This window comes from Rousettus aegyptiacus, unplaced genomic scaffold, assembly GCF_014176215.1.
Source record: "Rousettus aegyptiacus isolate mRouAeg1 unplaced genomic scaffold, mRouAeg1.p scaffold_m13_p_2, whole genome shotgun sequence".
Classification (NCBI taxonomy): Eukaryota; Metazoa; Chordata; class Mammalia; order Chiroptera; family Pteropodidae; genus Rousettus; species Rousettus aegyptiacus.
In genome coordinates this window covers 1150834-1170728 of record NW_023416295.1, presented here as the reverse complement: position 1 = coordinate 1170728, position 19895 = coordinate 1150834, and the positions used below count along the sequence as shown (strand labels likewise).

The 19895-nt window shown below is 68.2% G+C and overlaps 1 protein-coding gene across 9 annotated transcripts in view; it reads right to left on the bottom strand.

Moving 5' to 3' along the window:
- HDAC4 (histone deacetylase 4) overlaps positions 1 to 19895 on the bottom strand; it is a 173485-nt gene that overhangs the window by 77337 nt on the left and 76253 nt on the right. For 6 of the 9 annotated variants that reach the window (XM_036236448.1, XM_036236450.1, XM_036236447.1 and 3 more), the window contains exon 3: positions 4661 to 4732. The exons of 1 other annotated variant lie outside the window; for it this stretch is intronic. In XM_036236448.1, the coding sequence (XP_036092341.1) occupies positions 4661 to 4732 (72 nt within the window). Of the gene's footprint in view, positions 1 to 4660; positions 5404 to 19895 lie in introns of those variants that run through there. 2 more of the 9 variants (XM_036236452.1, XM_016144254.2) reach the window with 2 other exon arrangements.

Sequence of the window (19895 nt, the reverse complement as noted above, 5' to 3'; positions counted from 1 at the left end):
TGACCCTGAGCGCGGCCGGGCTCGGCGCGCGGGCCACCTGCTGGGCCACACTGGCCCCAGGGCTGCTGGCTCCCGGGCTGGAGGCTGGCCGCTGGCCGCTGGCCGCAGCTCAGCTGGGCGGGTCGAAGCGGGGGCGGGGCTGGAACGCCCCCTGCTGGAGCTGGGAGAAGGGACGGAAGACGTCCTGCCATCGCACAGGGCAGGAGAAGCGGCCCCAGCGGCAAGGCGCTCCTGGGCGCAAGGGTGGCCCGCAGGGGCTCCCGAAGCAGACGGGGGCGGCCAGAGCCAACGGCACAGAAAACAGGCTGCTCCGAGGGTGCAAGGGGGTCCCCCAGGAGGGCAGCGGGAGACCGGGAAGGGCCGCGCTGGGGGCGTCGGAGATGCAGGTGCAGGGTGGGCCTTCCACACGTCTTCATCTCTGGGGGGCTGGGGGCTCCCCTGCAGCGCCACTAGTGACCAGCGGAGACTGAGCAGGGCGTGCGGGCCGGGGACCGCTGCCCTGAGCTGCTCCCCCCGATGACGACGAGGCGTCCTCCAGGGGCCTGAAACGCGCCCTGCACGGCATGGCCACGGCCACGGCCTCCACCAATGCGGCCGTCATCGCCCTTGGGCTGCAGCCCCTGCCTGGAGCCCAGCAGGAGTCACACTTTGTGCTGCCAAAGTGGCCACTAATGCTCCCTTCATCGTGCCCCACCCAGGACCCAGCCTGACAGCGAAGGCTCATGGAGGAGCGTCCACGGAGGAGCGTCCCGGGAGGAGCGTCCACGGTCCACGGAGGAGCCCCCAGGGAGGAGCGTCCAGGGACGACGGCCCTGCCATCATGAGCGAGTGTCTGTCACGGCGACTGACAGCGTCCGCCCAGCGCGGGCAGCTTTTCCGAACCTCCTCCTGCTTGTATGTGTCACGGCCCCCCCCACGAGCCCGCCCGGGACACGCGGCCGACGCCGGGGAGGCAGCGGAAGCTCCCCGCCGGCGCGCCTGCGAGCCCCCTCGCAGCCTCCGTGTGGCCGCAGGACCCTCCACGGCGAGACCCTCGCGATCTGGGGAATCTAGGGCTCGGGCCCAACCTTGCTCTCCCTACGCGTGTGGGTGAGGCCTCCAGTTCCTGCGGTTTCCTTAAGGTCCCAGAGTTTCCTCTGAAATCGCACCTCAGTTCTACAGCCTGGAAACACCTGCCCCTGCTCCAGCAGGGACCCATAGGGAGGGCAATGGGGCCGGCATCCCACCCCAGGGCAACCCGCAGGGGACACTGCCCAGGAGGGTCCCAGCCCTGAAGGCCGCCACCCCCGCTGGGCGCGGGGGTCCCGTGCTCCCCGGGGCTCTCTCCCCGCTGGGTGTGGGGGTCCCCATGCTCTCCGAGGCTCTCTCCCCAATGGCACACCTACGGAGCGGAAATGGGTCCCTGCTCCGTCTGGTGGTCCTGGGACAGAGCGAGGTGTGGGCCATGTCGCCGCAGAGTGGCGGGGGCGGGCGGGGGCCCTGTGGCCTGCCATTTGGGTAACAGCCACCAACGCGGGTCCTGCTGCAACTGGGGCCATGCCCCCCGCCACACTCTGGGGTGCTCCCCGCGCACCCCCCTCTGCTCAGTCAGGCCGACGAGCGTCTACACTGCCCGGCGCTGAGTGGGGTCGCCTTCCAATACCAGAAGCCAACAGCAGCGCAGGCCAGACATCGCCTCTTTCCTCTACAAACACGGGTCACTCTCAGAATCAGGAAAAGGACTCTGTTTCTTCACGCAGACGACAATGACTCAGAAACGAAGGACAAACGGTTCTGGGTCCCCTGCACCCCTCGCACGTGCCAGAGGAGGGTGTGTGACCCGGGGCCAGGGGCGGGTCGCTCTCCCAGGGGGCCGCCTCTTCCCTTCTCTGTGCTCCAACTCCAGCGCCTCACCCCACCCAACTCTGAGCTGTGGCTCCCACAGGACGCCCGCCCAGCCACGCTGTCTGTGCCCCGAGACCCCGCCCCGCCCGGGGAGGAGAATGACCTCTGGGAAGGGACCAACGGTGTGGCCCTGTCCACAATGTGCCAGTCCATGTCTGCGAAACCAGGGAGCAGGATGCTAGCATGCGGCACTCGTCCTGGGACACCCGTGGTACCCCAGGGTGGGTGAGCTGTTACGTCTTCCCTGTTCCATGACAGAACTACCTTACAATTAAAACCTTCAAAACAGGAACAAAAAGAAATGGGGAAGGCTTGTTTACACACAGTAAGTTAGGGGGAAAGGTAAAAAAATCAGAAATGATCCAAACTAAACAGCATTCTGGCGTCTTCCTCCCACGATTCCGTGTTTGAACCCAGGCGTGGGGACCGCACACGGGAGCTGGCGACGCGAGGGGCGGGGTGGGGTGCACAGGGCACAGGGAGCGCTGCCCCGGGCCCAGGCCGGCGACCCCCGCGCGGCCCGGCACCTCAGCTCAGGGACGAGGCCGGGGGCGGAGCTGCCCCACCGGGCGCCGGCCCTGCTGGGGAGCACCAGCCTCGGCAGGGGCTGCGCTGAGCGCCGCCCTCCGGGGCCGGGGAGGGCCCCACGGCGCGGGCGGTGGCGGGGAGGCCCCTGGGGCCTCCCCTGCTCTGAGCACAGCTGCGTGTTCAAGGCAACACATCCCCACGGTGCACGCTGAACGCTGAGTGACGCCTGTAAGTCACACGCACGTCAGGCACGCGGAGGAGTCGGTTTGTTTTCACGCCCAAGTGCCAGGAGCAGTTACGACTAAACTCTGCTCTTGGCGGACGTGAGAGAGCCTGAACATGCAGCCGACAGGTTCCCACGCCCAGCTCCTAAAACGTGCCTCAAAGGACGTTTTTATACTGATTCTCAAAACCTCGGGACCTGCGATGACTACTTCTCTGGGGGCGTCTCCGCAGGGCTGTGACCGGGTGGGGTGTCAAGGACGGCCCTCACTGCGAGGCGTCCAGGCCAGCGGCGAGCCGGCCGCCACCACCGCGGCCCTGCTGCGCCGGCCGCTCCCGGCACGGCCCCCACGCTGGCCCAGGGCCACGCAGCGAACGCCACCCCCGCAGCGCCCACGAAACGCCGCCACACCAGGAAGCGCTCTCCCTTCCTCTGACCCGCAGAAACCTGATCGCGAGGAAGCGAAGTGACTCCCCCCAACTTCCTGGGGCCCCTCTCCCGGGTGCCCCTCCTCAGGCGGTCCCCGAGGGACAGAGGGGCGTGAGGGACTGTGGGGACTGTCCCAGGACCCTGACCGAGCGCCGTCACAGCTGTGCCGTGCACCAGTGGGACCCCGGAAGGTGGCACCAACCCAGGAACTACTCAGGTCAGGCGCACGCACTCGACCTTGCTCAGGGCCCTGCGTGTCAGCCAGGACCGTCCCTGAGGAGCTGGCCTGAGGCCCCAGCCAGGAGCCCACAGGGTCCCAGGGCCCCTCCGTCCTCAACAAGGGCACGGCTCGTCCGCACATGCGACGAGACACCCCACGCTTGGTCTCCGCAGGCCCGGCGTGCTGCCCAGGCCAGAACTCGCGTCGGGCTCGCCTCCTCCAGCCCCCGGCGCACCTGCGAAGGCCCTCCCCATGTCCCCAGCTGGGCGGGCACCCGGCAGCGCCCTCGGCCTGCCCGGCACCCACGGACTCGCGCTTAAAACAGCCGCCATGACGGGGGCGCGAGGGGAGGGGCGTGGGCGGTCGGAGCGGGCGCCTTCGTCTGCCGGCCACAGTGCCCGCCCCGCCCCGGGTCCTGGGCTAGACACTCAGCCGCCGGACAGGCGGAGGGTGAGGCTGACGGGGAGACGGGCACCCCCGCAGGGGCCCGAGCGGAACCCAGGGACCGCGCCGGCCGGGAGCGCGGGGAGACTGCGGAGCCGGCCGACCCCCCGGCCTGTGCGCGGGAACGGGCGCCTCTCCTGGACACTCGGGGGGGGGGGGGGGGGCGGGGCAGGGGGCGGTGGAGCCCGGCCCACGGAGGGCGGGGGGAGGGGATGGCGTCCAGGAGGAGCGTGGGGACAGAGGCCCTCGGGACGTGGCGAGGGCAGGGCCCGCAGCGCTGCCTCGAGGCGCCGGCTCCAGAGTGCGGGGCAGCAGCCGCCGCTCGCGCGCACCCCGGGCTCTGGGGCTTGTTCTCACCCACCAGGCCGCGTGGCCTGTGGAGAATTGTGGAGAACTGGCAGCACCCACTCCGGCTGACACCCCGGGACGCGCTGAGGGGAGCGGCGTTCGACAGGAAAGAGAGAGACGAGCCCCCGTGCCCCGGGGGTTGGGAACACGCCGCTCGGGCCCAGCGCTCGCGTCAGCACCCGCGGAGGACAGACCGCTGACCACGGTTGGTGCCGTTCTGTCAACTGAAGGACCAAAAGGAGCCGGGGACAATCGCGTGCACTCGCTTCGCCAGCAGAAGGCCTGGGGCCATGGGCCGAGTGCGGTCCTCTCGTGGTCCTGAAGCTGGCTAGCGGCGGGCCACACCGGCACCCACGCCGGGCCCCAGCACACATCGAAACAGCCACCGCGGCCCCCACGGGAGGGTCCGGTCTGCCCCCGGGACAGCGCCGGGCCTGCGCCCACCTCCTACTCCGGGGAAAGGGCACCCCACTTCATGGAGCTGATAACCTGACCCCCTCTCCTCCCCGCTCCCCTAGCAGAGCAGAGCCTAGAGATGGCCCTGGGTGAGCAGGACGCCCCCAGGGCTGCGTGTGCCGACTTACCCGAGCTGGGCACGTGGTTCACGCGGGCGGGGGTGAGCAGCTCCACGGGCTGGTCTCGGCCAGAAAGTCCATCTGGAGACAGAGAAAGCATTTGGCTCAGAAGCCGCTCACATCGCCACGAGGACACTCACACTCAGAATCCGCACGGAGCGACTTGCAAACCGTGAAACCACAGTTTCTTTACTTTAAAAAGAGATGGTTTAATTCTGCCACAGGTTATTTTTATTTGATGAAGCAGAAAACACAAGGCCCATGGGAGAATTACGAGAACGGTCCACACGGCAGGCACCGGCCTCGGTCGCAGGGCGCCTGGTCCGGCTGCCCCGGGTCACGGTTGTGGAGTGACGCTATGGGCCTCCTATGTCCCCGGGGGGCTGGCCTTGCGGCAGAGACCTCAGTGCTACATCACTGCATCATGAGAACCGGAGAGCCCGCCTCTCCCGGGGGCCACGCCGGACCGGGCGCCAAGCGCATGCGGCCTTGGGGCGCTGGCCAGACGATGCCATGCAGACATGCCCTCAGAGAGGTTCCTGGCCAGGTGCTCGAAAGGCAGGCAGCGGTTCCGGGGGCCGCTCCCGGGCTGCAGGCGGAGCCGCTCCCGTTCCGGGCACCCGGGCTGACTGCAGAGAGGGGACAGGGACCGTCCTCCAGCCAGGCCTGCAGCCGGCTGCTGCGGCTGCCCGAGGGTCTCCGCATTCTCTCAGGTAGAGAAGGAAAACTGGCCAAACTCCCAGCGATGACGCTGCTCCTTAAAAGTGGCTTTGACAAGTGGCGTGGACGGCTGGCAGTGAGAGGCGCGTCGCTGGGCAGGCCACCGCGGCCGCCGGCGGGGGCGGGCGGGGTCGCTGTCACCGCGCGGCCCTCAGGCCAACCGCCAAAGCGCGACGCCAGCCAGCGACGCCGGGGCCCCTGACTCCGCGGCGAAGCCCTGCTCTTTACCCACAATGGCTGACACTGGAGCGGCCTTCGAACTGTCACACAACCCGTGTCTGCAGAAATGCTCAGAACCCGAGGACAGAAACGGTGACCCCGAGCAGATCTAAATGCGTGCTCCAGAGATGCAAAGCCCATCTCAGGAAGTGGGGTGTGGGGAGGCGCCCTGGGTGCCCGCCCCGGGGCTGACGGGAGCCCCCCTCACTGCGCCCAGGGGGAGACAGCGAGGACTGCTGACCTGGACAGCTCGGATGCCAGACGCTGGTGTGTGCCGTCCACTCCCCGCCCCAGCACCCCAGCACCCCCTACACCGGTAGCTCTGACCTCTCAGAAGTTACAGGGAGACGGCATGTTTGGGGGTCAGGACAGCCCATGCTCCCCAAGTCAGGAGGACTGGAGACCAATGCCACGCCCAAACGGTACCCACCGCTGGCACCGCGGGCTGCGGCCCAACCAGCCACCGCAGAGGGCCAGAATGCGGGGCTGCAAACCTAAGGCCACCAGCAGCCTCACTGCCACCCCGACAGCGACTCAAGATAGTGATGGGGAGCGTGTCTTGAACCTTTTCCTGAAAACAACTAAGTGAAACGGACTTCACTCATCTACGAAACGGCTCAGCTTCCAAACAAATCTCAGGGCGTGCGTGGGGATCTCCGCACCCAATCGCACTGTAGGCGCCTGCGGAACCCCGTCTGCGCAGGCGCAGGGGGCGGGGCCGGCGACTGGCATCGCGCCGCTGGCCTGGCCCGTCCTCCTCCACGCTGGCCTCCTGACGCCCACCCCTGGCTAGCACCAGAAGCACGCGGGGGCCCGCGAGCCGGCCCTGGTCCCCATCCGACACCCAGCCGAGTCCGGCATCCAGGCGGCCGTGGCCACACGCCTGCCCCCACCTTCCTTCCGGACAGCGTTTCCGAGTCCCGCTGGGCTGCTCGTGTGCCCCAGTCCTGAGGTCCGACGCTCCAAAGCTGTGTGCACGAGCGACGCACAGCCACGTCCCCTCACCAGCGCTGGACAGGAGGACACGTCAGAGCCCCCGCGAGCAGCTGGGGTGTGAGCTGGGGACCGCGGCGCGCAGAGTGGGAGTGTCGCCCGGGCGCCAGCCTGGGGCACGTCCTGCTGAGCCGCCACAGAGAAGCTGGTCCCAGTACGAGTGAGCTGGCGCGTCGGAAGGCACGATGGGCTCCACGCGTAAACCTGAAGCCAAACCGTCCCATCCGGTCCAGTGAGCAGGAAATACCTGTGCTCCGTGCACAAGGCTGGGGCTGGCCGACACGGGGGCACCCCGCAAATTCACACCGCAACCCTGGCACTTCCACACCCTCGTGCAAACGAAGTCAAAACTGTCAAGACCTGACCGGGATCTGGCTACTACTGCGCGCCCGCCTCTCCAGAAAGGCGCCACCGTGGGAGCGCGCCTGCACGCAGCGCGGCAGGCCCCAAGCACACAGGCGCACGCAGGGGCCCGGCCCCCGACTCCTGCGGCGGAAGGCGGGAAGCAGCAGGAGCCACGACGGCTGGCAATACGCCAGGCGCCCCTCTGCGAATCGCCGTTCACCAGGACACGGCGCCCGTTCTCCGGGGCGCCTTAAGCAGACTCGCCATGAAAGGAGGGTGACGGAAGCCAAAGAACAGGCGGCTTTGCAGAGGAAGCTGGCAGAGCGGCGAGGGGCAGGCCTCATCAGGGCTGAGCAGCGCCGAGCGCCCGGGGACCCCGAGCAGAAGCGAACGTGGCGCGGCCGCCGGGAGCGGACCTGGCACAGAAAGGCGAGGCCCAGGAAACGCGCTCAGACAAGCCCGCACGCACCCCTGCCGGCTGCGGAGCTCTGGCCATCGGGCTCTGGCGCAGACAGATGCAGGGGGGGCGGGGGGTGCAGGTGCGGGCAAGGGGGCGTGGCGCAGACGGCGGGGGCGTGGTTCCACACGCTCAAGGGCCCTGCAGACAGGGCGCAGGGACACCGAGGCACGCAGTGGTCTCCAGCCTCCGGAGGGCTCACATCTAATGACGGAGGAAAGACGCACGTCCACGTCGCGCCGGCTCGAGCGAGGCCGTGTGTGCCGGGGACACGCAGCACGTGCGCCAAGTGTCAAGACGAGAAAGTCGGTCTCTTGGGCCGGAGTGCACCTGCAACGTCACCACAGGGTCCGGGGCCGGCAACGAGGCCACCCCAGGCCCACAAGCCCAGTTCCGTGCCTCAGTCCCCACAAGCAAACTCCTGGCCGTGTGGCTGGGCTTGGTCCGGGACAGCGTGGGGGCGGGGAAGCCCATGTCCGCGGGGCAGGGGCCGCCAGGGCCGAGGCCGCGGCCCGGAGCCCGGATCGGAGCTCCCCGCCAGCACGAAGCAAAAGACACCCCCCCCCCCCCGCGCGCGACGCGACCCCGCCCCCGCCAGGAGGGAACGGCAAGTGGCGGGAGCTCAGCCGCGCGGGGCTCGTGACCGTGCCGCGCACCCGCACGGACCCTCGCGCTGCACAGCCGCCGACGTCGCGGCCCGGAGGGAGCTGCGGCGAACGCGCGTGGTTCGGCGGCCCGTGGCTCCCTCGTTTCTAGGATCGGGGAGAAGGCGGTGGGGAGAAGGAAGAAGGCGGCGAAGCGCCGCCTCCTCGCCGGCCGCAGAGCCCGCTGCACGCAGGTCCTCTCCTCCGCCGCCCCTTGAGAATCTGGGTTGGGAAACCCGCTGGATGGGGCTGGTACTTCGGTCCCCAAAGAGCGCCTTGATTAGCTTGGGGAGACCAGCTGCACGTGCAGAAGGGAGTCCTGGCGTCCCATCCCGCGTGACCCACCACGGGGCACACGCAGCGCACGGATGAGGCGCGTCCGCCTCCAGGTCACAGGACCTAGCTTAGAAATACCCACTTGCTGAAATGCGGCGTCCCCCACGGACAGCGCAGCCGGCCTTCAGGATTCCACCTGTGAGACAAACAGCAAGGTGTCTGACTGGGAGCGTGGCCTTTGGCACCAAAGGAGCGTGGCTCTTGCCTCAGCTGGCCTGCACCCTCCTTTCACAGATGGGGCAAGGGCCCAGCAGGCTGGGCGAGGTGCCCGATATTGTGCGGCTGGCACCCCAGAACCCAGCGCTGGCTCAGGGAGACCATCACGAGCCTGAAAGGGATCTGGGGCAAAAGGTCGCTCACCAAGGCCTGTACTTCCGTCACAAACCTAACTTCCGGGCCCTCGGATTCACCTTATTTGGGACTAGGAGGGGAAGGAGCAGCAGAGAACAAGACAGCGCCAGGGAACACAGAAGGAAAGGAGGCAGGAGAAAGCAGTGGAAGCTTCGCGGCCCCCTGCACTGTTCAGGTCCAAGCTTCTAAAATTTCTAGGAAACAGGAAAAGCGTTCTCAGGGTCGTCTGCGGGGCCCGCTGAAAGGCGGGCAGGTCGCAGGACACAGGCCCCGGCTGCGCTGTGCAGGCCTGCAGAGCCGCCCCTGGGGGCCGCTGAGGCAGCCGCCCCCGCCCCCCCCCCCCCCGCACGAGCGCTGGTGCGCACAGGCCACCCCCGCGTCCTTGCACAGTGCGCAGAGCAGGGTGACTTCTGGGACCGCTCACGCCCAAGGCATCCGCGGGACGAAGAAGCAAGGGCGGCAACTTGAGAGCCGGAACCAAGAGCCTCCGCCTCTTCCTAGACGTGCGTGACGATCGCTGCCGACGAGGGCCGAGACGCTGGCACCTGAGAAACACGCGGGTCACCTGTGGGAGGAGGTGGGGGCTGTGGGAACGACCCCCACACACGCCGCCCGGGCCTCCCCGGTGCGGGCGAGGACCTGCCGCTGAGGCCAGCTGTGCCATGCCCGGATGCCGGTGACACCGAGCACCTGCGCACACGCCTCCTGGCTGTGCGAATCCACGTGTCTGTCCACTTGCCGCTGCCCGGCCGTCTCTCGCCTCCTGCCCCGGGGCGTCTGAGAGCTCGCCGGGGATGTCGTCAGGCACGTGCGGAGGGTACCGTCTCGCAGACCGGGGCCTCCTCAAGCTCACACGTAGCGGCCCTTCTGCCGAAGCTCACACCATGCCAGGTTCCCGACGACGATCCCGACCTGGAGGCTGCACAGCTGCTCCACCACACTGTCACCGCGAGGTCGCGTGTGTCCCTTCTGCGTGCCCCTCGCCTCTCTGGCGTCGCTGCTCGCGCATGGCATGAGGTAGGGTGTTCTGCTTCGCCCATGAGAACAGGCGAATGTCCCGGCCATGGCTGCCAAGTCTGACCCTCGGCGCCGATCGGCGCACTAGCTGTTACAGGCCAGATCTCTGTCCTCCCGGCCGATCGACGGGCTGCTGTGCCAACCGCACTGGCCACCGCCACTGCGGGACGGCCCCAACTCCCGGCAAGGCGCGCTTCCCCGCCGCCCTCCGGAATTACCGGGGGCGACACGGGTCCTCCACGGGTCCCATAAATTCCAGACTCGGCCTGACAGGGTCCACCGACAAAGGGAAAAGCCAACTCTGAGGGGACAAGGGAACGTCGCCAGATTCCGCCCCCCGACAGGAAGGCGCGACAGCCCCGCACTTCTCCCAGACACGCGCCGGGGTTCCCAGCCCAGAGGTCCTGCAGGGGCGTTCGGGTTTGACGTAAAATGCGTAGCTGGCATTTTAAACGTGGCTTTGTGCCTGCCGGTACGTGGAAACGGGGGACTCTCAGGCACTGGCCTGGCAGCTCCGCATTTCGCTGAGCTCCGATCCGTTCTCATCGCCGTCTGAGGTGACCTTCCTCCGCCCACACGCGGAGGTGCAGAACCCCGCCGCCCGCGCGGCGGCAGTCTGTGCCCTCCTTTCCAGACTGCGTGCCTCCCACTTCCCTTCCTCGCCGCGTTCTGCTCGCGGGGACCGGTGACACGTCGCTCGACGGGCAGCAAGCGTGACCGAGGACACCCTGTCACTTCTGACCTCACCGGCAGTGTGTTCAGGGCTCCGCCAGGAAGTGCCGCGCCTGCCGTGGGTTTCTGCGGGGCAGTCTTCCGCGGTCCAGAAGTCCCTTCCAGTCCCAGTATGCCAGGATTGTTTTTAAGTTTTATTAAGTTTTTTTTTTTTTTAATCAATTCATCTTAATAAATAATGCCCCCTTCCATCTGGTTATGTGGTGAAATTCCTTTTCTCAAACCAGCTGTGCATTCCTGCGATACGCCGCCGTGGTCAGCCAGGGAGCTGAGGCGAAGGGTCAAGACGCCACGCCCAGGTGCGCAGGGCGTCGGGCAGGGCCCAGGTCGCCCCCACTGCAGACCCCGAGTTGGAGGCCCAGCCCCGCGTTTCTCCTTGGTCCCCGCGGCACCTTTTGCCGTGAACAGGAAATAACTGGGCGAGTGGGTAGCCTCCCGCTGCTCGGCGGGGCTGCCTGACGCGGCGGCGGGACACGGGGCTGGGGGGCCCCGCGCGGGGTTGGGGCTGCGTGGCTCGAGGGGCTCGTGCCAGCCGACCTTCCCACCCGTTTGTTCCACAGAGTTTCACCTCGGAAGGGCTGCGGGTTTGCAGAAGGGTTAGGGACGGCAGAGGGCGCCCCGCCTGCCCCGCCTGCCCCGCCTGCCCCGCACCCGAGCCCGGTGCCGGGGGCCGCGTGCGAGTCGCCCACGGAGGCCCGGGTGTCCTCGGCTGTCCCTCGCGTCCCTTTTCTGCCCCCGGATCCCACGTGACAAGCGGGTGTCACGTGTCCTCAGCCGCCTCTGGGCGGTGACAGTTCTGCTTTTGATGACCGTGACCATTCTGAGAAGAGGTCAGGACTGCGGAATGCCCCTCGGCGGGCGTCTGTCCGGTGCGCGTCCCGTGATGAGCCGGGTGGCGTGTCTTCAGGAGGAAGGCGCAGAGGCGCAGGGCCCGCCTCGGAGGGCAGGTGCAGGCGCGCGGCCGGCGTGAGGAGGCGGGGAGGCCGGCCCCGGCCCGGGTTGGGGTGCCGGCGGCTCCGCACTCCGGAAGTGCCTTTCGCCTGTCCACGCAGCGTCCTCCAGAACACGCCACCACGCACAGCCCCACGCGAGCTCCAGGCCCGCAGCCTCCCGGGCCCTTCCGGAGCGGGGGTGCACAGGAAGGCAGCGTGGACTCCGGCGACGGAGGCGCTGGGTCTGGCCGCCCCGGGGCAGAGGCTGCGCCGGCCTCGAGGCCACCGGCTCCGTCCGAGGCCAGCTCTGCCCTCCCACGAGCCTGGCGGGCGCCTCGGCGGGCTCCTCCGACGCGCGTGGGCCCAGTTTCCCGCCGCGAGAACGACGGCGAGCACCCCGTGCCTCCCGTATCCTCCCGCCTCCACCTCTGGCGAACTCAGATGCACAGGGAACTCGCGAGAACGTGAGCCGGGGCGCCCCGCCCCCGGGACGTGGTGCTCTGGCGTCTGAGCCTCGGCTCTCAAGGTCCTCACCTCCGCTGTTCCCACGTGCCCGCGACGGGCTCCCCGAGGGACAGCGGCCGGCATGGCGCGGGCGCGGCGCACGGCTCTGAGTGAGGGGCCCCGGCCGAGCGGGCGGCTCATGGCCACGCCGGGGCCCTCGCACGCCGCCCCACGGGGGGCCGGCTCCCGCGGCTGGACGCTGGTGCCGGTCGGCACTAAACTCGAGGCAGGGGGGGCTCTGGAAGTGGCCAGCCGTCACGACAGTGACGAGCCTGCGTCCACGGCCGGGGGCAGCGCGCTGGCCTTCCCAAAGCTACACACACACGCAGACACCCACGGAGGCCTCCGGCCACCCCAGCTGGGAGTTGGTGCGGCTCTGGGGTGGGAGGGGGGCATCTGTGTGGATTCAGGAGCTGGCAAGCCCCCCCACGTCACCATGGAACCAGCATTTCCCTGCAGCCAATCTGAGTGACCTGAGTACGGACTTCACGACGATCGGACCCCCTAGTCCAGCAAATCACAGAAGGGAGCCGACCGAGTCCACTGCAGAGTCAGGGCCACGCCCGCTGCTCCCGCAGCCTGGGCCCTGGCCAGGCCCCAGGGACACAGGGCTCAGACGCTGCCCCAGCAGGACCTGGCGGCGCCCGGCCCCTGCTCTGCTCCCCACGCGCTCTGCCGAATGGCCACTGTCCCTGTCCCTTCGGGGCCCAGTCGCCCTGCTTCCTCACGGTCCCCCCAGCAGTACCCCGGCCCGCTGACTCCAGCGCCCGCGGGGGCGGCCGCCCCATAAACTGGGGCCACCCCCGGGCGCTGCCTCGGGGGGTTCTGCTCACAGCCTCCGGCACCCCGACCCGGTAAACGCCTCCGCGCCGCACGCGGCTGGGAGCCGGCGGAGCCCTGCGCCGCGACGGCCCCAGGCGCCCGCGCAGCGCAGGTGCTTCACGGGACAAAACGAAAAAGGAAGAAACGCCTTGTCCCAAGCAGTGTTTTCCCTGGAGGCCAATTGGGCAGATGTGCCAACCGCCACGCCTAACCGTGACACGTTCTTGTCCTTCCCCTAAAAGTCAAAACTGGCTCTAGCCACCAGTGACAGGAAGTACAGCTTCCAGGGACGTGTCTGCAGTGTGTCAGGACAGACCCGGGACCGAGGACCGCCTCCTCCGGGGAGCTGCCACAGGTGGAGGGTTTCAGACACGCCAGCCAACCCCGACGCCTGTCCCCCTCATCGGGACTAACGGTCCATGGCATTTTTTAAGACAACCAGTAAAAACTGAGCTTGGGCATCAGATGATATTTGGGAATTATTCATTTCGAGAATTATTCATTTTGTGGAGTGTGATGGCAGGGTCCTATCTATCAAAAACACGCACAGAAGCATCTGTGAAAACGCTAGTGTGGTACACGGACTGTGACTTAAATTCTCTAGGAAACGAAGATGTCCCCGGGGAGGGCACCTGGCGGAGTGAGAACGGCCAAACAGCTCGGGGCTCCGCGGGCCGGAGGGGGGCACGGGGCACCCTGCAACAGCCTCCTTTTTCCCTGCGTGTTTACGAGTTTTCATGCTAAAAGAATTTCAAGCCCTGCTCTCTGGCGACAGCATCTGTCCTCTGTCGACACCGGCTGGGTCACCCAGGTCCCTCGCCGTGTTCCTCTTCGGTCCATCGGCAGCCCCTACAGTGCAGGCCAGCAAACCCTGCAGGCGAACCCCCTGAGCTGCATCCAGGACCGGGTGACGGGGCGCGTGCGGCTGGCCTGTGGGCTGCCCAGGGTGCATGCGGTGCGGGGTGGGTGCTCCTCCCACCACCCTGCTCCTCTCCAGGCCCAGCGAGGCATCCTGCCCCCCACCTGAGACTCCGCCGGCGAAGGCAGGACCGAGGGTCCAAACAAACTGCCCCCGGCCCGGGGCCGAGGCGGCCACAGCCAACCCCGCACCGCGGAGAGGCACAGACGCCGCGGTGCCCACGGCAGCCTGAGGCCTGGCGCACGACGCCAGACGCTCGGTCCCAGCGAAGACCACGGCGAACACGGACGCAGCGGCCAAGAGCACGGTGCGGTCCGTCCTGGCCTTACCGGGACCTGGCCGGGGCGCAGAGCCGGGCGGAGCCGAAGCAGAGGGCGGCGGGGCGGGGGCGCGAGGGGGTGAGTAAAGCAAACAGCTCTGCGGTGGGCGCTGCTGGCGGCGGGCAGGAACGTTCCGGAAGGGCCGACAAAGCCGGGCTCTGTTCTCGCCGGTTGCAGCATTTCCTGGAGGGCGCTTCTCAGCTGGTCTGTCAGCCAGGCCCCCCGGGACGGTTCTGTCCTGCTCCCCCCCCCCCCCCGAGTGACAAGACTCCAGGAGCAACAGCTCAGCTGTTCCCTGCCGCGCGGCTCAGCTCAGCTCAGCTCAGCCGTTAATAAGTGATTTAGAAGAATCAGGAGAAAACGTCCCCGCCACCTTGGAGAGCAGCTCCGTCCCTGCTCCTGAGCAGCGTCTGCCTGCCCCGTGGGGGACCTGAGTGGGTGAGTCACTCGGAGCTGCCCCCCAGAGCGGGGGCGGGGGAGGGGAGACAGGTGTGGGGCAAGCTCCGTGGTGGCCACGTCTGGCAGACAGGGCCAATGAGAGGGTCCCCGGCCGGGTGGCAGAGCACATGCGGCTCCGTGAGATGGCTCTGGCTCCCCCAGGACCGCTCCCGCCTGGCCAGGCTCCCCAGGTGAGATCAGGGCAAAGATGGAAGTCCTTACGGCGAAGACAAGGCGAGCCACCAGCGCCGGCTCCACCTGTGCATGACCACTCTCCCGCTGCTCAGCCCGGCCTCAGGGTGCGTGGAATGCAGCGCGACCCTTTCCAGCTGTGCCTGTCACCACCCTCTGCAGGTGTCCTGTTTCCTGCCGGCCGGCACTCTAGGAACAACCCCCGCTGATCTCAGCCCGGGAGGAGGCCACTGCCCCGAGGCCCAGGGGTTCAGGGTCCCACTTCTACCCGCGATGGACGACCAGGCTTCCGTCCACAGCCAGCCTCACCAGCGACCTCAGTGCTGCAACGTGGACGCAGGTCCTCGCCAGCAGAACGGGGATGTGGCTGACACAGCGAGCAAGGAGATAACACCGTGACCCAGAGCAGAGCACGAAATGTGCCCCCCACCACCACCACGAGCACGTCTGGGCTAAGGCACAACCCTGCCCGGACACACAACCCCCGCCTGGACGCGCGACCCCCGCCTGGACGCACAAACCCCGCCTGGACGCAAGACCCCCGCCTGGACGCGCGACCCCCGCCTGGACGTGCGACCCCCGCCTGGACGCACAAACCCCGCTTGGACGCGGGACCCCCACCTGGACGCGGGACCCCGCCTGGACACGGGACACCCGCCTGGACGCACAAACCCCGCCTGGACAAACGACCCCGCCTGGACGCAGGACCCTCGCCTGGACGCACGACCCCCGCCTGGACGCACGACACCCGCCTGGACACACGATACCCACCTGGACATGGGATACACGTTCCGCCCCCCCGCCCCCTCAGCCTCCCATGGGGCAAAAGCACCCTCTAAAAATGTGAGTGACCAACCGAAGCCGATGCTGCACGAGCCGTCCGCCCAGAACGCGTCCCGCACGGCCGCGCATCAGACAGTAGCTGAGAAGCGTTTGTGGTTCGGTGACGGGGAGCTGGAAACAGGTCCGTGTTAGTGAGCTGCCCACGAGGGAGGAGTCGCCAACTCCCGACGGGAAACCAAAGACGGCCTCTGCGGCAAGTCCGTGCTGGTGGCCGCGTGGCTGGAGAGCATTCGGGCCAAGAACAGGAACCAGAGGGGACCCTACGTGTCCATCCCTGGGCCCGCTGGCCTCGAAGGCGTCCTTGTCCTTTGGGCAGAGAGAGCCTCAGCCCTTCCTCCCATGACGCGATGCTGCAGACGCGACCGAGCGCCCAGCGGACTCGGGGAGGCTGGCCAGCGCCAGCCGCAGAGGGGCCTCTGGCCAGCGGGCTGAGCCCGAGCAGCAGGGCCCAAGGACAGAGCCCCAGGAGTCCCGTCGCGCACGCGCCTGCCGATGCCGAGCAGCGGTGACGGCCAGGAGCGAGCGCCTGGGCCGAGCCTTTCTCCCGCGCAGTCTTCACGGCGCTGGTCGCGTCGAGCCGCGGAAAGTGCGCTTCGTTTCTCTGAACCACGGTTCCAGCCAGAGCTACAGAGCGGCAGGTCTGCTTTCCAGATCGGACGCAGCAGCGAACAGGGCTGGGGCTGCGGGGGGCCGGGCCCCGTCCCTGTGCTGCGCTAACTTGTCAGCGGCTCGGTCCTCGCTGCGGAACGCGGGGCACAAGGCGCATTTAAAGATGAAGAAAGGAAGCGACAGGCTGCGAAGGCCCCGGACGAGGCCCGGCCGACGGCGGAGCCGCCTCGGCCCCCGCTCACTGGTGTCCATCCGGCCAATTCTACCGAGCCGGCTACTGAGCGGCTGTCAAAAGCCTGGGGATACGGCCCGCACCCCGACCCTCCGCGAGTGAAGGGGTGACCCGCGACAAGCAGACGAGAGGCGGCGTGCAGGAAACAGACGCCTGTGCGTGGACAGCGACGGGGTCTCGTCCCTCGGACCCGCGAGTGGGGACCGGCGCTCGGGCGGGCACCTGAACAGCGTGCCTGAAGGGACCACGTCAATGGGAACGGGCCCAGCGTCCCAAGCGAGGGGACAGCAGTGTGAAGGCCCTGAGCTGGGACGGGCTTGGCGGGCTCGGGCGTGGGGCAGGGCAGGGGCCGGGGCAACGGTGAGACCTGCCTGAGCTCTGCTGCCCCACAGAACACGACGCAGGGCTGGCGGGGTGCAGGGGGAGGGCGGGGTGCAGGGGGAGGGCGGGGTGCAGGGGGAGGGCAGGGTGCAGGGGGAGGGCAGGGTGCAGGGGGAGGGCGGGGTGCAGGTTGATAACAGGGTGCAAGGGGAGAGCGGGGTGCAGGGGAAGAATGAGGGGGAGGGCGGGGTGCAGGGCGAGGGCGGGGTGCAGGGGGAGAGCGAGGTGCAGGGGGAGGGCGGGGGTGGCACGGGGCCGGGAGCCCGCCTCGAGGTCCAGGGCCGGGAGGAGGACGCTCCCTCACAGCTGGGGGGGCGCGGCCCCACGCAGGGTCTACCGCCGAGGGCTTGCAGACGGGCTGGGTGCAGTGTGCTGCACGGCACCGCCCCCTGGGAGGTGTGACAGCGGAGCCAGGACTGGGGGTGCCGTGCCGGCCGGACCCCGGAAGGCCACTTTCTACACTGTTGGTCCTAAAACACCTACCGTCATTTTGAAGCGACTCCTGGACCTCCTCTAACCGCTGCTTTATGACTTGCTCAGAAAAATATTCACCAAAATGTTCAAGACTTGTCAACCGTTCAAAACTCGAGTTACCGTGTATCTCAGTCTAGCTTATTCCACGCGTGCTGCCAGCTGGCCCGTCCGAAGGCCGCGCCCCGCCCACCCGTAACCGCACCCCAGCCGCGCCCTCACCCCTGCCCTGCCGACGCTCGCGTCCTGGGCGGGGCCCTCGTCCTCTGAAACATTCATTAATCTGGGGCTGAGCTGCTGAGAAAAAAACGAGGAACTTCCCATTCAAGGGCGCGCCCTGTGCCCAGAAGCCTTGCGTCAGGAAGTGCGTGAGGCACGGGAGGGCGGAGGCACGTGGCCCCCCTGCCCGCTGGTCCTCGCTCTGCCCCCCCCAGACGCGCCACTCAGGACGGGAGCCCCGTCCGCCGAGCGGGCGCCTCCCCCGCCCCCTCACCGCAGCACCTGTCACAGGGAGCGCCCTGGGTCCCGCTACGAGGCACGGGGGCCCTCAGGTGAAATCCAGCTCCCTGGTGTGGCCTCGTTTCTCTGAAAACAGGGGCGGGGGGCGAGGGGCACAGGCGCTGGGAGCGGAGCGCCATGCCGACGGACCCGCGACAGAGCCGTCCCGCCCTCCGCACCCAGGCCCCTCGCCCCGAAGATACGCCTGAAGGCCCAGGGCGCCTCGCGGGAACCAGCGGGAGGGACAACGAACCGCAGACTGCGCCGGGGTGACAAGGTGCTCCCGCCTGTGCGGCCCGGACGCCAACCGCCCTCCCTCGCGGCTCGGCTGGAGCCACGCAGGGGCCACTTGTCCCCTCCGCTGTTGGGGCCCCGCGGGCTGGCGCCCCCCCCAGCCGCTCCCCCCGGGGCGGGGGCAGCAGGTCCGCACGCGATGGGAGCACCGGGAGCCCGATGGCTTCGGTGCTCGCCACCAGCAGTGACCTCTCCTGACACCTCCGCCTTCCCCGGGGGAGCAGGACGGCGCTTCCTGCCTGGGAGCTGCCGCGCCCCACGCCCCCCGGCCACGTCCACGGCCCGACGCGGGGCCCGACGCGCCCGCGGTCCCACTGCCGGGTGCAGCAACAGGCGGACGAGGGGGCACGGGGTGATCAGGCGAGGCGGCGGGCCGCGGGGGCGGGTCTCCCGGAAAGGCCGCCCACTGCCCCCACCCTGGGGCCTGCGTCTCCACACCGTCATCGTCACCCCAGGAGTCATCTACAGCCCAGGTCCACAGACGGATGCAGCCAACACGTGGGAAAGGGGACCTCGCAGGGCCCGGCCCCCCCACAGGGGGCGAGGGGCCTCCGGGCAGGGGGCAGGCACTCCAACAGGGTGGCCCGTGCCCGGGTCTTCGAACCAGTGCAAGCTGCGTTTTCTTTAATTTTTGCACTGCCTAATGACATACAGCATGTTGTTTTTTTTAAATTATACGTATCTTATGCAATTTTTAAGACTTTTTTTTATTATAAAGAGAAGGGCACATACAGGACATGGCCCCGTAACGTAGCGGTAGCACGTCCGCTTTACACACAGAAGGTCCTGGGTTCACGCCCCGGTGGAGCCACCCACGGTCCATGGTCCACGGCCACGCCACCCTGAACAAGCCCGATGCCGTCTGATCTCGGAAGCTAAGCAGGGTCGGAAGGGAGATTGCCTAGGAAGACCAGGTGCTGTAGGCGTAAACAATAATAACAATTTTTTTAAAAGTGGGGGACGTACAAATTGTGCCACCCGAATGCCATGGCTGCCTGCATGTTGGATTTGCGGAATGATTTCCAGCCTCCAGGCACCTTGAGGGCAGCTGTGACCTGCACCGCTGTCCCCTCTCCGCACGCTCACGCACACCTCCAGAGGCCAGACTGTGCCCTCCCGCTGCACCGGACGCTGACTCGTCAGAGGCCCGCGTGTGCCCTCACGGCCATCTCGTGTCATTAGGTCACGTGAGGATCCCACAGCACTCCTCTGTCCAGCAAACCAGCGCGGTCTGCAGGCCACGGGCACAGCTCCGCCACGGTACGGGAAATCCGTTCAGGTGACAACGCCCCCAGGCCGATCGTCCTTCCTTCAGAAGCGCCTCGCACAGCATAGGGATCACATCGCACGAGCCGCCCCCGTCCTGAGCACGGGGCTGCTGCCGGGAGCAGCCAGCAGACGCCAGCGGCGAGGCCGGCGACAGCACCCGGGGTTCTGCCCCTCTCACTCTTTCCAGCCCGTGGCCCCTGCGCGGCTCCCGAGGAGCCCCGGGCACCTGCGGCCGGGCGCGGAGGCTCTGCTGTGCGTGCGGAGCCCGGGCGCCCGGGGCCGGAGCCCGACCCGCGCCCCGCTGTCCCCAACTGCCACCAACGTGCCGACCGGGCTGGGCCTCACCCCCGTCTGTCACCCACCTCGCCTCACGGGCCCGGGGGGACAGACTGGGCTCCCGCGTGAGGGCCACCCAACTCCCCGCTCGTGGGCCCTGCGCACGGGCCACGGCACCCAGGGCTGTGAGCGAGGCCCCCCGACGCTCGCTCCCGGAGCCGCTTGGTCGCGTTCCGGTTTCACACTCGTCGAGGAGGAAAAGCAAAAAGCACGAGGGGGGAGCGGAGCAACGGGGAGCTCTGGGTTCGCGCTGCCGTCCCGCGGAAGTCCTGCTCACACACGCGGCGGGCCTGTGCACGCCGCCTCCCCGCCCTGCCCCCCTCCAGGGCGCGGCATGCCCCACGCCCGCTGGGAAGTGGCAGACTATTTC